General features: G+C 47.6%; 1 protein-coding gene across 5 annotated transcripts in view; it reads right to left on the bottom strand.

The window, feature by feature from the left end:
- LOC139278449 (arf-GAP with GTPase, ANK repeat and PH domain-containing protein 1-like) overlaps positions 1 to 16,224 on the bottom strand; it is a 578,697-nt gene that overhangs the window by 268,595 nt on the left and 293,878 nt on the right. For all 5 annotated transcript variants that reach the window (XM_070897250.1, XM_070897276.1, XM_070897267.1 and 2 more), the window contains exon 2: positions 14,292 to 14,350. In XM_070897250.1, coding sequence (XP_070753351.1) covers positions 14,292 to 14,350 — 59 coding nt within the window. The remainder of the gene's footprint in view (positions 1 to 14,291; positions 14,351 to 16,224) is intronic.

Raw genomic sequence — 16,224 nt, 5'->3', positions numbered from 1 at the left:
CTCTCTCTCTCTCCCGGGTACAATACCCAGAGTGTGTCTCTCTCTCTCTCGCTCGCTCTCCCAGGTACAATACCCAGAGTGTGTCTCTCTCTCTCTCTCCCGGGTACAATACCCAGAGTGTGTCTCTCTCTCTCTCGCTCACTCTCTCTCCCGGGTACAATACCCAGAGTGTGTCTCTCTCTCTCTCGCTCTCTCTCCTGGGTACAATACCCAGAGTGTGTGTCTCTCTCTCTCTCTCTCTCTCTCTCTCTCTCTCGGGTACAATACCCAGAGTGTGTCTCTCTCTCTCTCGCTCTCTCTCTCTCCCGGGTACAATACCCAGAGTATGTCTCTCTCTCTCCTGGGTACAATACCCAGAGTGTGTGTCTCTCTCTCTCTCTCTCTCTCTCTCTCTCTCCCGGGTACAATACCCAGAGTGTGTCTCTCTCTCTCTCGCTCTCTCTCTCTCCCGGGTACAATACCCAGAGTGTGTCTCTCTCTCTCTCTCTCTCTCTCTCTCCCGAGTACAATACCCAGAGTATGTCTCTCTCTCGCTCTCTCTCTCTCTCTCTCTCTCTCTCTCTCCCGGGTACAATACCCAGAGTATGTCTCTCTCTCTCTCGCTCTCTCTCCCGGGTACAATACCCAGAGTGTGTGTCTCTCTCTCTCTCTCTCTCTCTCTCTCTCTCGGGTACAATACCCACGATGTGTCTCTCTCTCTCTCTCGGGTACAACACCCAGGGTGTGTGTGTCTCGTGTGTCTCTCTCTATCTCTCTCTCTCGGGTACAATACCCAGGGTGTGTGTCTCTCTCTCGGGTACAATACCCAGGGTGTGTGTGTCTCGTGTGTCTCTCTCTCTTTCTCTCTCTCTCTCGGGTAAACATAAAAACATAGGTGCAGGAGTAGGCCATTCGGCCCTTCGAGCCTGCACCGCCATTCAATAAGATCATGGCTGATCATTCCCTCAGTACCCCTTTCCTGCTTTCTCTCCATACCCCTTGATCCCTTTAGCCGTAAGGGCCATATCTAACTCCCTCTTGAATATATCCAATGAACTGGCATCAACAACTCTCTGCGGTAGGGAATTCCACAGGTTAACAACTCTCTGAGTGAAGAAGTTTCTCTCATCTCGGTCCTAAATGGCCTACCCCTTATCCTAAGACTGTGTCCCCTAGTTCTGGACTTCCCCAACATTGGGAACATTCTTCCTGCATCTAACCTGTCCAGTCCCATCAGAATCTTATACGTTTCTATGAGATCCCATCTCATCCTTCTAAACTCCAGTGAATAAAGGCCCAGTTGATCCAGTCTCTCCTCATATGTCAGTCCAGCCATCCCTGGAATCAGTCTGGTGAACCTTCGCTGCACTCCCTCAATAGCAAGAACGTCCTTCCTCAGATTAGGAGACCAAAACTGAACACAATATTCCAGGTGAGGCCTCACCAAGGCTCTGTACAACTGCAGTAAGATCTCCCTGCCCCTATACTCAAATCTCCTCGATATGAAGGCCAACATACCATTTGCCTTCTTCACCGCCTGCTGTACCTGCATGTCAACTTTCAATGACTGATGAACCATGACACCCAGGTCTCGTTGCACCTCCCCTTTTCCTAATCTGCCGCCATTCAGATAATATTCTGCCTTCGTGTTTTTGCCCCCAAAATGGATAACCTCACATTTATCCACATTATACTGCATCTGCCATGCATTTGCCCACTCACCTAACCTGTCCAAGTCACTCTGCAGCCTCTTAGCATCCCCCTCACAGCTCACACCGCCACCCAGTTTAGTGTCATCTGCAAACTTGGAGATATTACACTCAATTCCTTCATCCAAATCATTGATGTATATTGTAAAGAGCTGGGGTCCCAGCACTGAGCCCTGCGGCATTCCACTAGTCACTGCCTGCCATTCTGAAAAGGACCCGTTTATCCCGACTCTCTGCTTCCTGTCTGCCAACCAGTTCTCTATCCACATCAGTACATTACCCCCAATACCATGCGCTTTGATTTTGTACACCAATCTTTTGTGCGGGACCTTGTCAAAAGCCTTTTGAAAGTCCAAATACACCACATCCACTGGTTCTCCCTTGTCCACTCTGCTAGTTATATCCTCAAAAAATTCCAGAAGTTTGGTCAAGCAAGATTTCCCTTTCATAAATCCATGCTGACTTGGACCGATCCTGTCACTGCTTTCCAAATGCGCTGCTATTTCATCCATAATGATTGATTCCAACATTTTCCACACTACTGATGTCAGGCTAACCGGTCTATAATTACCCGTTTTCTCTCCCTCCTTTTTTAAAAAGTGGTGTTACATTAGCTACCCTCCAGTCCATGGGAACTGATCCAGAGTCGACAGACTGTTGGAAAATGATCACCAATGCATCCACTATTTCTCGGGCCAATTGCTTAAGTACTCTGGGATGCAGACTATCTGGCCCCGGGGATTTATCGGCCTTCAATCCCATCAATTTTCCGCCTAATAAGGATATCCTTCAGTTCCTCCTTCTCACTAGACCCTCGGTCCCCGAGTACATCCGGAAGGTTATTTGTGTCTTCCTTCGTGAAGACAGAACTGAAGTATTTGTTCAACTGGTCTGCCATTTCTTTGTTCCCCATTATAAATTCACCTGAATCCGACTGCAAGGGACCTACGTTTGTCTTCACTAATCTTTTTCTCTTCACATATTTTCGAAGCTTTTGCAGTCAGTTTTTATGTTCCCTGCAAGCTTCCTCTCATACTCTATTTACCTCCTCTTAATTAAATCCTTAGTCCTCTTTTGTTGAATTCTAAATTTCTCCCAGTCCTCAGGTTTGTTGCTTTTTCTAGCCAATTTATTTGCCTCTTTCTTAATTTCCCTTGTTAGCCACGGTTGAGCCACCTTCCGCATTTTATTTTTACTCCAGACAGGGATGTACAATTGCTGGAGTTCATCCATGTGATCTTTAAATGTTTGCCATTGCCTATCCACCGTCAACCCTTTAAGTATCCTTTGTCAGTCTAGTCCAGCCCAGCCAATTCATGCCTCATACCATCGAAGTTACCTTTCCTTAAGTTCAGGACCCTAGTTTCTGAATTAACTGTGTCAGTCTCCATCTTAATAAAGAATTCTACCATATTATGGTCACTCTTCCCCAAGGGGCCTTGCACAACAAGATTTCTAATTAGTCCCTTCTCATTACTCATTACCCAGTCTAGGATGGCCAGCTCCCTGGTTGGTTCCTCAACATATTGCTCTAGAAAACCATCCCTAATACACTCCAGAAAATCCTCCTCCACCTCATTGCTACCAGTTAGGTTAGCCCAATCAATATGTAGATTAAAGCCGCCCATGATAACTGCTGTACTTTTATTGCACACATCCCTTATTTCTTGTTTGATGCTGTCCCCAACCTCACTACTACTGTTTGGTGGTCTGTACACAACTCCCACTAGCGTTTTCTGCCCCTTGGTATTCCGTAGCTCCACCCATACCGATTCCACATCATCCAGGCTAATGTCCTTCCTTACTATTGCATTAATTTCCTCTTTAACCAGCAACGCCACACCGCCTCCTTTTACTCTCTGTCTATCCTTCCTAAATGTTGAATACCCCTGGATATTGAGTTCCCAGCCTTGGTCACCCTGGAGGCATGTCTCCATGATGCCAATTAAATCATATCCGTTAACTGGTATTTGCGCAGTTAATTCGTCCACCTTATTCCGAATACTCCTCGCATTGAGGCAAAGAGCCTTCAGGCTTGTCTTTTTAACACACTTTGCCCCTTTAGAATTTTGCGGGTATAATCCCCAGAGTGTGTCTCTCTCTCTCTCGGGTACAATACCCAGGGTGTGTCTCTTTCTCTCTCGGGTATAATACCCAGGGTCTCTCTCTCTCTCTCTTGGGTATAATACCCAGGGTCTCTCTCTCTCTCTCTCTCTCTCTCTCGGGTACAATACCCAGGGTCTCTCTCTCTCTCTCGGGTACAATAACCAGGGTGTGTGTCTCTCTCTTTCTCTCAGGTATAATACCCAGGGTCTCTCTCTCTCTCTCTCTCTCGGGTATAATACCCAGGGTCTCTCTCTCTCTCTCTCTCTCTCTCGGGTATAATACCCAGGGTCTCTCTCTCTCTCTCTCTCGGGTACAATAACCAGGGTGTGTGTGTCTCTCTCTCTCTCAGGTATAATACCCAGGGTCTCTCTCTCGCTCTCTCGGGTATAATACCCAGGGTCTCTCTCTCTCTCTCGGGTATAATACCCAGGGTCTCTCTCTCTCTCGGGTATAATACCCAGGGTCTCTCTCTCTCTCTCTCTCGGGTATAATACCCAGGGTCTCTCTCTCTCTCTCTCTCTCTCTCGGGTATAATACCCAGGGTCTCTCTCTCTCTCTCTCTCGGGTACACTACCCAGGGTGTGTGTGTGTCTCTCTCTTGCGGGTATAATACCCAGGGTCTGTCTCTCTCTCTCTCTCTCTCTCTCTCGGGTATAATACCCAGGGTCTCTCTCTCTCTCTCTCTCTCGGGTATAATACCCAGAGTCTCTCTCTCTCTCTCTCTCTCTCTCTCTCGGGTATAATACCCAGGGTCTCTCTCTCTCTCTCTCTCGGGTACACTACCCAGGGTGTGTGTGTCTCTCTCTCTTGCGGGTATAATACCCAGGGTCTGCCTCTCTCTCTCTCTCTCTCTCTCTCTCGGGTATAATACCCAGGGTCTCTCTCTCTCTCGGGTATAATACCCAGGGTCTCTCTCTCTCTCTCGGGTACAATACCCAGGGTGTGTGTGTCTCTCTCTCTTGCGGGTATAATACCCAGGGTCTCTCTCTCTCTCTCTTTCTCTCCCTCTCTCTCTTGGGTATAATACCCAGGGTCTCTCTCGCTCTCGGGTATAATACTCAGGGTCTCTCTCTCTCTCTATCTCTCTCTCTCTCTCTCTGTCTCTCTCTCGGGTATAATACCCAGGGTCTCTCTCTCTCTCTCTCGGGTATATTACCCAGGGTCTCTCTCTCTCTCTCTCTCTCGGGTATAATACCCAGGGTCTCTCTCTCTCTCTCTCTCTCGGGTACAATACCCAGGGTGTGTGTGTCTCTCTCTCTTGCGGCTATAATACCCAGGTTCTCTCTCTCTCTCTCTCTCTTTCTCTCCCTCTCTCTCTCGGGTATAATACCCAGGGTCTCTCTCGCTCTCTCGGGTACAATACCCAGGGTGTGTGTCTCTCTCTCTCTCTCTCTCTCTCTCTCTCGGGTACAATACCCAGGGTGTGTGTCTCTCTCTATCTCTCTCTCGGGTATAATACCCAGGGTCTCTCTCTCTCTCTCTCTCTCTCTCGGGTACAATACCCAGGGTGTGTGTCTCTCTCTCAGGTACAATACCCAGGTTTCTCCCTCTCTCTCTCTAGGGTACAATACCCAGGGTGTGTCTCTCTCTCTCGGGTATAATACCCAGGGTCTCTCTCTCTCTCTCGGGTACAATACCCAGGGTGTGTGTCTCTCTCTATATCTCTCTCGGGTATAATACCCAGGGTCTCTCTCTCTCTCTCTCTCTCTCTCTCTCTCTCTCGGGTACAATACCCAGGGTGTGTGTCTCTCTCTCAGGTACAATACCCAGGTTTCTCCCTCTCTCTCTCTAGGGTACAATACCCAGGGTGTGTCTCTCTCTCTCGGGTATAATACCCAGGTCTCTCTCTCTCTCGGGTACAATACCTTGGGTGTGTGTTTCTTTCTCTCTCTCTCTCTCTGGTACAATACCTAGGGTGTGTATGTCTCTCTCCCTCGCTCTCTCTCGTATAATACTCAGGGTGTCTCTCTCGGGTATAATACCCAGCGTCTCTCTCTCTCTCTCTCTTCTCGGGTACAATACCTAGGGTGTGTGTCTGTCTCTCTCTCTCTCTCTCTCTCTCCGGTACAATCCCTAGGGTGCCTCTCTCGCTCCCGGGTATAATCCCCAGGGTGTGTCTCTCTCTCTATCTCTAGGGTACAATACCCTGGGTGTGTGTCTCTCTCTCTCGGGTATAATCCCCAGGGTGCGTCTCTCTCTCTCACTCTCTCTCGGGTACAATACCCAGGGTGTGTCTCTCTCTCTCTCTCTCTCTCTCTCTCGCGTACAATACCTGGGGTGCCTCTCGGTCAGGTGCACTATGCAGAGTGTGACCCCTCATTCCACAAAGCATCGCGTGTACTGAAATAAATCACAGTAAGTGATTGTGTGAGAGGCACTTTGAATGGTGCCCGAGCGCTGTGTAACTGCAGTCTTGCTTGTGTGTTTTAAAGGTGCTGACGCTGCTGTTGTGGCCAGTCTGGCTGATCAGGCCTGTTGCAGGCTGTGGATGTGCACTTTGCTCTGTGTCAGCACAGTCTGCTAATTGCACAGTGCGGCCTTAAATCAGCACAAACAAGTCAAACAGCTTTCAGCACCAACCCACCCCGTCATTAAGTGAACAAATGGCTCTTGATGCCGACCATGAGGATCACTGCGAGAACAAACAGCGCCGTGGATCCTCGGCACTCGGAGGGAAGTAACAGATACCTGGCCCTCTGTCACTCCTCCTGACCCCAGTAACCTCACACCAATCTCACAGTGCCCTCTCGACATTTCACTTGTGCCCTCAGGGCAATAGGAGGAAAGTCAAAGGATAAGGAGAAGGCAATAGAGCAGGGTAGCACTGGGGGAAATGAAAACCAGAGCGTGCCAGGAAGGGACAGAATGTATAAACATAAAGGTACATGAGAAAGTGGGGTCAAAGATAGAAAAAAATGGTAAAAAATGTTTTTTAAAGCTCTTTATCTGAACGCACGTAGCATTCGTAACAAAATAGATAAGTTGACGGCACAAATAGATACAAATGGGTGTGATCTGATAGCCGTTACAGAGTCTGGTCGCAAGGTGACCAGGACTGGGAACTGAATATTCAGGGTATTTGACAATTCAGAAGGACAGACAGAAGGGAAAAGGAGGTGGGGTATCTCTGTTAATAAAGGATGGGATCAGTGTGTTAGTGAGAAACGATATTGGCTCAGAAGATGTAGAATGTTTGGGTGGAGATAAGGAATAATAAGGGGAAAAAGTCACTGGTGGGCGTAGTCTATAGACCCCCTAACAGTAGCTACACTGTTGGACAGAGTATAAATCAAGAAATAATGGAGGCTTGTAATAAAGGAATGGCAATAATCATGGGCGATTTATACTTCATATTGATTGGGCAAGGCAAATTGGCCAGGGTAGCTTTGAGGAAGAGTTCATAGAGTGTACCCGGGATAGTTTCCTTGAACAGTATGTTGCGGAACCAACCAGGGAGCAGGCTATCTTAGATCTGGTACTGTGTAATGAGACAGGATTAATAAATGATCTCCGAGTAAAGGATCCTCGAGGAATGAGTGACCATAACATGGTGGAATTTCAAATTCAGTTGGATGGTGAGAAAGTTGGATCTCAAACCAGTGTCCGAGGCTTAAATAAAGGAGATTACAAAGGTATGAAGGCAGAGTTGGCTAAAGCGGACTGGGAAAATAGATTGAAGTATGGGATGGCTGATGAGCAGTGGCAGACATTTAAGGAGATATTTCATAACTCGCAAAAAAAAAAATATCCCAATGAGAAGGAAAGACTGTAAGAGAAGGGATAACCATCCGTGGCTAACTCAGGAAATAAGGGATAGTATCAAATTGAAAACAAAGGCATACAATGTGGCCAAGACCAGTGGGAGGCCAGAGGATTGGGAAACTTTAAAAGCCAGCAGAATGACTAAAAAATGATAAAGAGAGGGAAGATAGATTATGAAGGTAAACTCGCACAAAATATAAAAACAGATAATAAGAGTTTCTACAGGTACATAAAAAGGAAGAGAGTGGCTAAAGTAAATGTTGGTCCCCTAGAGGATGAGACTGGGGAATTAATAATGGGGAACAGGGAAATGACAGAGACTTTGAACAAATATTTTGTATTGGTCTTCATGGTCGAAGACACTAAAAATATCCCAATAGTGGATAATCAAGGGGCTATAGGGAGGGAGGAAATTAATACAATCATTATCACTAATGAAGTAGTACTCGGTAAAATAATGGGACTAAAGGTGGACATGTCCCCTGGACCTGATGGCTTACATCCCAGGGTCTTGAGAGAGGTGGCTGCAGAGATAGTGGATGCATTGCTTGTAATCTACCAAAATTCTCTGGATTCTGGGGCAGTCCCAGCAGATTGGAAAATCGCAAATCTAACGCCCCTATTTAAAAAAGGAGGCAGACAAAAAGCAGGAAACTTTAGACCAGTTAGCCCAACATCTGTGGTTGGGAAAATGTTGGAGTCCATTATTAAAGAAGCAGTAGCAGGACATTTGGAAAAGCATACTTCAATCAAGCAGAGTCAGCATGGTTTTATGAAAGGGAAATCATGTTTGGCAAATTTGCTGGAGTTCTTTGAGGATGTAACAAGCAGGGTGGATAAGGGGGAACCAGTGGATGTGGTGTATTTGAATTTCCAGAAGGCATTTGACAAGGTGCCACATAAAAGGTTACTGCACAAGATAAAAGTTCACAGGGTTAGGGGTAATATATTAGCATGGATAGAGGATTGGCTAACTAACAGAAAACAGAGAGTCGGGATAAATGGGTCATTTTCCGGTTGGCAAACAGTGACTATTGGGGTGCCGCAGGGATCGGTGCTGGGTCCTCAACTACTTACAATCTATATTAATGACTTGGATGAAGGGACCGAGTGTACTGTAGCCAAATTTGCTGATGATACAAAGATGGGTGGGAAAGCAAATTGTGAGGAGGACACAAAAAATCTGCAAAGGGAAAGTGAGTGGCAAAAACATTTGCCAGATGGAGTATAATGTGGGAAAATATTATCCACTTTGACAGAAAAAATAGAAAAGCAAATTATAATTTAAATGGAGAAAAATTGCAACGTGCTGCAGTACAGAGGGACCTGGGGGTCCTTGTACATGAAACACAAAAAGTTAGTATGCAGGTACAGCAAGTGATCAGGAAGGCAAATGGAATGTTGGCCTTTATTGCAAGGGGGATAGAGTATAAAAGCAGAGAAGTCCTGCTACAACTGTACAGGGTATTGGTGAGGCCACACCTGGAGTACCGCGTACAGTTTTGGTCTCAGTATTTAAGGAAGGATATACTTGCATTGGAGGCTGTTCAGAGAAGATTCACTGGGTTGATTCCGGAGATGAGGGGGTTGACTTATGAAGATAGGCTGAGGAGGTTGGGCCTTTAATCATTGGAATTCAGAAGAATGAGAGGTGATCTTATCGAAACATAAAAGATAATGAGGGGGCTCGACAAGGTGGATGCAGAGGAGATATTTCCACTCATAGGGGAACCTAAAACTAGGGGACATAGTCTCAGAATAAGGAGCCGCCCATTTAAAACAGATGAGGAGGAATTTCTTCTCTCAGAGGTGTAAATCTGTGGAATTCTCTGCCCCAGAAAGCTGTGGAGGCTGGGACATTGAATATATTTAAGGCAGAGATAGATTTTTGAGCAATAAAGGAATAAAAGGTTCTGGGGAGCGGGCGGGGAAGTGGAGTGGAGTCCATTATCAGATCAGCCATGATCGTATTAAATGGTGGAGCAGGCTCGAGGGGCCAGGTGGCCTACTCCTGCTCCCATTTCTTATGTTCTTATAAACTGGGCAAAACTACACATAGCAATAGGAGGGTAAACTGGGCAAATAAGGAGAGGTCAACAGGAGAGGGAGAGAAGAACGAGAGGGAGAAGGAGGAGAGAGCAGGAGGGAGGGAGGGAGGAGAGAACAGGAGAACAACAGGGAGAGGAATCATAGAAATTTACAGCAGAGAATGAGGCCATTCGGCCCATCGTGTCCGCACTGGTCGACCAAGAGCTATCCAGCTTAATCCCACTTTCCAGCTCTGGGTCTGTAGCCCTGTAGGTTACCGCACTTCAAGTGCACATCCAAGTACTTTTTAAAAATGGTGAGGGTTTCTGCCTCTACCACCCTTTCAGGCAGCGAGTTCCAGATCTACACCACCCTCTGGGTGAAGAAATTTATCCTCATAGCTCCTCTAAACTACCTACCAATTACTTTAAATTTGTGTCCCCTGGTTGTTGACCCCTCTGCTAAGGGAAATAGGTCCTTTCTATCCACTCTATCTAGGCCCCTCATAATTTTATGCCCCTCAATTAGGTCTCCCCTCAGCCTCCTCTATTCCAAAGAAAGCAACACCAGCCTGTCCAATCTTTCCTCATAGCTAATTCTGTGGACATGCAAGGTCCCGTTGTTCCTCTACACTTCTCAGTGGCCTACCATTTATTGTGTATTCCCTTGCCTTGTTAGCCCTCCCCAAATGCATTACCTCACACTTCTCCGTATTGAATTCCATGTCACTGATCTGCCCACCTGACCAGTTCATTGATCGCTTCCTGCAATCTACAGCTTTCTTCTTCATTATCAATTACAAGGCCAATTTTTGTATCATCTGCAAACTTCTTAATCATACTCCCTACATTGAAGTCTAAATCATTGATATATACCACACAAAGCAAGGGACCAAGTACTGAGCCCTGCGGAACCCCACTGGAAACAGCCTTCCAGTCACTACCCTTTGCTTCCTGCCTCTGAGCCAATTTCAGATCCAACTTGCCACTTTGCCTTGGATCCCATAGGTTTTTACTTTCGAGACCTGTCTGCCATTTGTGACTTTATCAAAAGCCTTGGTAAAATCCATATGCACTACATCATACACACTGCCCTCATCGACCCTCCTAGTTACCTCCTCAAAAAATTCAATCAAGTTAGTCAGACACGACCTTCCCTTAACAAATCCATGCTGACTGTCTCTAATTAATCCATGTCTTCCGAAATGGAGATTTATCCTGTTCCTCAGAATTTTTTCCAATAATTTTCCCACCACCGAGGTTAGACTGACTGGCCTGTAATTACTCGGTCTATCCCTTTCTCCCTTTTTAAGGTCAAGGGTTATGGGGAGCAGGCAGGGAAGTGGAGTTGAGGCCAAGATCAGATCAGCCATGATCTTATTGAATGGCAGAGCAGGCTCGAAGGGCCGAATGGCCTACTCCTGCACCTATTTTCTATGTTTCTATGTGCAATGTTAGCAGTCCTCCAGCACCACACCTGCAGCCAGAGAGAATTGGAAAATGATGGTCGGAGCCTCTACTATTTCCTCTCTTGCTTCTCTTAACAGCCTGGGATACATTTCATCCGGGCCTGGGTATTTATCCACTTTCAAAGATGTTAAACTGCTTAATATTTCCTCTCTCACTTTGTTTATTTCATGTAATATTTCACACTCCTCCTCCCTGATTGCAATTTCTGCATCGCCTCTCTCTTTTGTGAAAACAGACGCAAAGTATTCATTAAGAACCATACCCACGTCTTCCTCCTCCACACACAGATTACCTTTATGGTCTCTCATAAAGCTCTACTCTTTCCTTAGTTATCTTCTTGCTATTAATATTTATATAACATCTTTGGGTTTTCCTTGCCAGTATTTTTTCATGTCTTCTCTTTGCTTTCCTAATTCCTTTTTTAATTTAACCCCTGCGCTTTCCATACTCCCCTAGGACTATGCCCTCAGCTCATCTGCCTTTTTCTCTAGACTCCTTGTATTGAAAGACTACAGGATGGAGGAGAGAATAGTAGAGCGAGAGGGAGGAGAGAACAACAGGGAAAAGGTTAGGGTGAACTTCATGAGGCAGATAGAAGTGATGTAAATGCTGGGCAGGTGGCTGTTTTGCACTGAAGCCAAACTATGGCCAGGTTTGTTTCAATTTGCGGCCATTCAGCAAGGCATCTAGCTGTGGACATGCTCTTCTGATCTCTGTGGATCAGGGAAAAAGGCTGAGAAAGAGCCCACACCAGAGCACGTCAGGCAGCAGCAGCAGGGTGCCAGTGTGAAGCCCCTGCTGACCAGGGATAGTCCGTGATCTTACATTTACAGGAGACAGTGACGTGGCCTCGCGTACACATGCTCCTGAGCTTTGCAACAGAATGGATTGTGACATGTGCCTCCCATCATACACAGTGTTCTGTATCTTTTCCGCTCTGTGACTAAAGCAGTTTATAAACTGAACCAAACTAGTCGCCTTCAGGACACGTGTGTAACACAGATTAAAGGAGGACACGTGTGTAACACAGATTAAAGGAGGACACATGTGTAACACAGATTAAAGGAGGACACGTGTGCAACACAGATTAAAGGAGGACACGTGTGTAACACAGATTAAAGGACACATGTGTAACACAGGAAGATCACAAGGGAGCTTCATTATTGTACTTCGGGATGATAGCATGTGAGCAAATAGGGGCAGTGGGAATTGATTCCCGGAAGGCGGCGACCAGACCAATTAAAGGAGTAACTGACAGCATTGGACCAGAGTAAGCAGCAGTGACAGACCCGGATTCATTAACGAGGTTCAGAAAGGTACAAGCTAAGTTCCTGATCCAAGGCTACGAGTGGTAGAATGTATCGGGGTGACTGTTACTGTGACACTACATCTCTACACTTCGGCGCAGCAGCCCCAACCTGCAAGGACCATCAGCAGGTCAGGACTTTCAAAGGAACAGCGCGAGCCAGTTCAGGAGGGCGACCGCTGTGAAGAGGGCGACTGGATTGGACGTCACCAAGGTCCAGGTGGCTGATTGGAGCGTGGGCAGGTACAGCAGGAGCGGCGAGGTCGAGGTGAAGGAGCAGCGAGAGACTGTAGAGGGACGTGATCAGGGCCCAGGAGGGGCGAGAGTTCGGGGCCCAGAAGAGCCGAGGGCCCAGGGGCAGCATGGACCAACCCACACTGCAATATTTGTGCACACTAGATCCTTGCAGCAGAGCTGGTCTGCAGTCATCTTGGTTAATCCTTGCCCCTGGACCAAGACCTGGCTCTGTCAAGCCCGTGTGGTGGCTGGTGTGCAAAGGTCACCCCACGTTAAAAAATCCACGCACAGGCATCTTCCACCCTTCAGGATGTAGTTCGGGATCTGGGATATTAGGTCCTTCATTGAACCACCTGTGAACTCATCCTTTTTTGGCGTGGGAGCAAGTTATCCTCGCTTCAAGGGACTGCCTATGAGGATGATGATATCTCTAACCTCGACACTCTATGATCAGGTAGCCTGTCTCATTGCCCTGACCTTGTTTTGGATATGGTCTCGAAAAGACCTCACCCAATTCTTCTCTAAGTTCTGACGAAGGGTCACGGACCTGAAACGTTAACTCTGTTTCTCTCTCCACAGTTGCTGCCCGACCCACTGAGATTTCCAGCATTTTCTGTTTTTATTTCACAATCCAGCATCTGCAGTATTTTGCTTTTGTATTTATGATCTGGAGACACGAGTTCAAAATCCAAGCTGAGGAATTTAAATTCAGTTAATTAAATAAATCTGGAATAAAAAGCCAGTGCCAGTAATAGTGACCATGGAACTACCGGATTGTCACAAAAATCCATCGGGTTCACTAATGTCCTTTCGGGAAGGAAATCTGCCGTCCTTACCCGGTCTGGCCGATAGACTCCAGACCCACAGCAATGTGGTTGACTCTTAACTGCCCCGTGAAATGGTGGCTCACCACCACCTTCTCAAGGGGCAATTAGGGATGCGCAATAAATGCCGGCCTTTCTGGCGACCCCCACATCCCATTTATGACTTTTTTTTAAATTCCAACCAGGAGGGAGGAGTTGTGGACAGGAAACCAGAGATGGGTTCAATAAGGTCGTTGGGGGCGGGGGAAAGAGTCCGATCGTGCCAGGGTGGGCAGATGGCGGGGGCGTGGTTTACAGCATAGCTCGGAAGGCAGGGGAGAAGCACTCCTGCTCCCCCTAGCCCACTCGCAGTGCTGGAGAGGCACTTACCTCCTCCAAGCAGCATTCCTCACTATCCTTTAGCTGCCGGGTTTCCTGAGGCCTGGGACACCCGGCCAGCCAGCTTTAAATTTAAAGTGGAACTAAAATATAAGACACGCAACCTTGCTAAAATGTTTCAATGAGCAAGTCGCCTCCCGCGAGCAGATTGGTCACCTGCTGCCCCCCGCACGATCAATGTGGACTGGGTTCGGGTTTCGGGGATAATTCCCTTCCTTGTGCTAACAATTAGAAATCACTCTCTAATCCTGGCAGCAGGGTGACAGGCTCATTTTCTGTCATGAGAGATGGGCTGAGGGACAGTGTGGGAGCTCAGCACGGACACTGCCCGATATACAGTATGTGGCAGCATAGTGAGCAAGGGCTGTGCAGCTCCGCAGGGCAGAATGCTCCTTTGGCTTATCCAAGCATATGTTTGCAGTAAAAGTTACTTGACTTGAAAACCAGACAAGTGCCAGGAGATGTTCCTTCAGGTAGTGTCGTTCTCACTCACCACTTTCAGCTCGGGGACAGACCGGCTCAGCGTCCACTCCTGGCTGTTCACAAACGAGTCTGCAATAAACACCACAGGCCACGTTAGTTAAAGGTTCTCCCCTCAACTACACAATACTGAGGACATGTAACATGTTTAATATTTGTGCATTTCACTTCCCCAGGACTTCACCAAGCGTTTGTGAAGTGTAGTTACTGCAGTAATATAGGCAAATGCTCTGGTCTAATTGCGCACAGCGATCTTACAAACAGCTGTGAGATAAACGATCAATTAAACTGTTTTTTGGTGGTTTTGTTTGGGGACAGATGTTTGCCAGGACACCAGGAGTGCCGTGGGATCTTTTACATCCACCCTGAACAGTTAGACAGCGTCTTGGTTTAACATCTCAAATGAAAGACCTGAACTGCCCCTCTGACAGTGCGGCACTCCCTCAGTACTGCCCCTCCGACAGTGTGGCACTCCCTCAGTACTGCCCCTCCGACAGTGTGGCACTCCCTCGGTACTGCCCCTCTGACAGTGCGGGGCTCCGTCGGTACTGCACCTCCGACAGTGCGGCACTCCCTCAGTACTGCCCCTCTGACAATGCGACACTCCCTCAGTACTGCCCCTCCGATAGTGCGGCACTCCCTCAGTACTGCCCCTCCGACAGTGCGGCACTCCCTCAGTACTGCCCCTCCGACAATGCGGCACTCCCTCAGTACTGCACTTCCGATAGTGCAGCGCTCCCTCAGTACTGCCCCTCCGACAGTGCGGCACTCCCTCAGTACTGCCTCTCCGACAGTGCGGGGCTCCCTCGGTACTGCCCCTCCGACAGTGCGGGGCTCCCTCGGTACTGCACGGGCGTGTCAGCCAAGTCCTGGAGGGGAGCGTGAACCTACAAGTGCCTGACTGATGTCACAAGCAATGTTCCTATTAAGCTGGGCGGTGATCTGGAGGTCCCGCGCAGGTCGCTCAACGGCTTTACAATCCGCGCATGTGCGAGCAATTGAATAGAAACATAGAAACATAGAAAATAGATGCAGGAGTAGGCCATTCGGCCCTTCTAGCCTGCACCGCCATTCAATGAGTTCATGGCTCAACATGCAACTTCAGTACCCCATTCCTGCTTTCTCGCCATACCCCTTGATTCCCCTAGTAGTAAGGACTTCATCGAACTCCCTTTTGAATATATTTAGTGAATTGGCCTCAACAACTTTCTGTGGTAGAGAATTCCACAGGTTCACCACTCTCTGGGTGAAGAAGTTTCTCCTCATCTCGGTCCTAAATGGCTTACCCCTTATCCTTAGACTGTGATCCCTGGTTCTGGACTTCCCCAACATTGGGAACATTCTTCCTGCATCTAACCTGTCTAAACCCGTCAGAATTTTAAACGTTTCTATGAGATCCCCTCTCATTCTTCTGAACTCCAGTGAATACAAGCCCAGTTGATCCAGTCTTTCTTGATATGTCAGTCCTGCCATCCCGGGAATCAGTCTGGTGAACCTTCGCTGCACTCCCTCAATAGCAAGAATGTCCTTCCTCAAGTTAGGAGTCCAAAACTGTACACAATACTCCAGGTGTGGCCTCACCAAGGCCCTGTACAACTGTAGCAACACCTCCCTGCCCAGCAGAATGGACTGCACAGCCCGTTAAAAGGGCCGCACACCCAAAACAAATTAGCGGGAGCATTGGTCGCAAATGCTACCAACGTTTATAAATTTGTTCTCTGGATGCGGGTGACACTGAGCCACAGTTGACACAAGTTACCAGTGGCACATTGTTCCATTTAACAATAACCACAGGAGTTAAATCGCCTCTAACACACCCAACGTCCCAAAGGCTGCCTTCGCTGTACCACATCTAACCAACTGCAATCTGTGCACCTCACCGTGGTCCACACACAACTCAATCCACAGCACTCCCCCACACTTTGCATTCATGAGAATACAGGAGC

This window comes from Pristiophorus japonicus, chromosome 1, assembly GCF_044704955.1.
Source record: "Pristiophorus japonicus isolate sPriJap1 chromosome 1, sPriJap1.hap1, whole genome shotgun sequence".
Lineage (NCBI taxonomy): Eukaryota > Metazoa > Chordata > Chondrichthyes > Pristiophoridae > Pristiophorus > Pristiophorus japonicus.
This window is presented reverse-complemented; position numbering and strand designations above follow the sequence as displayed.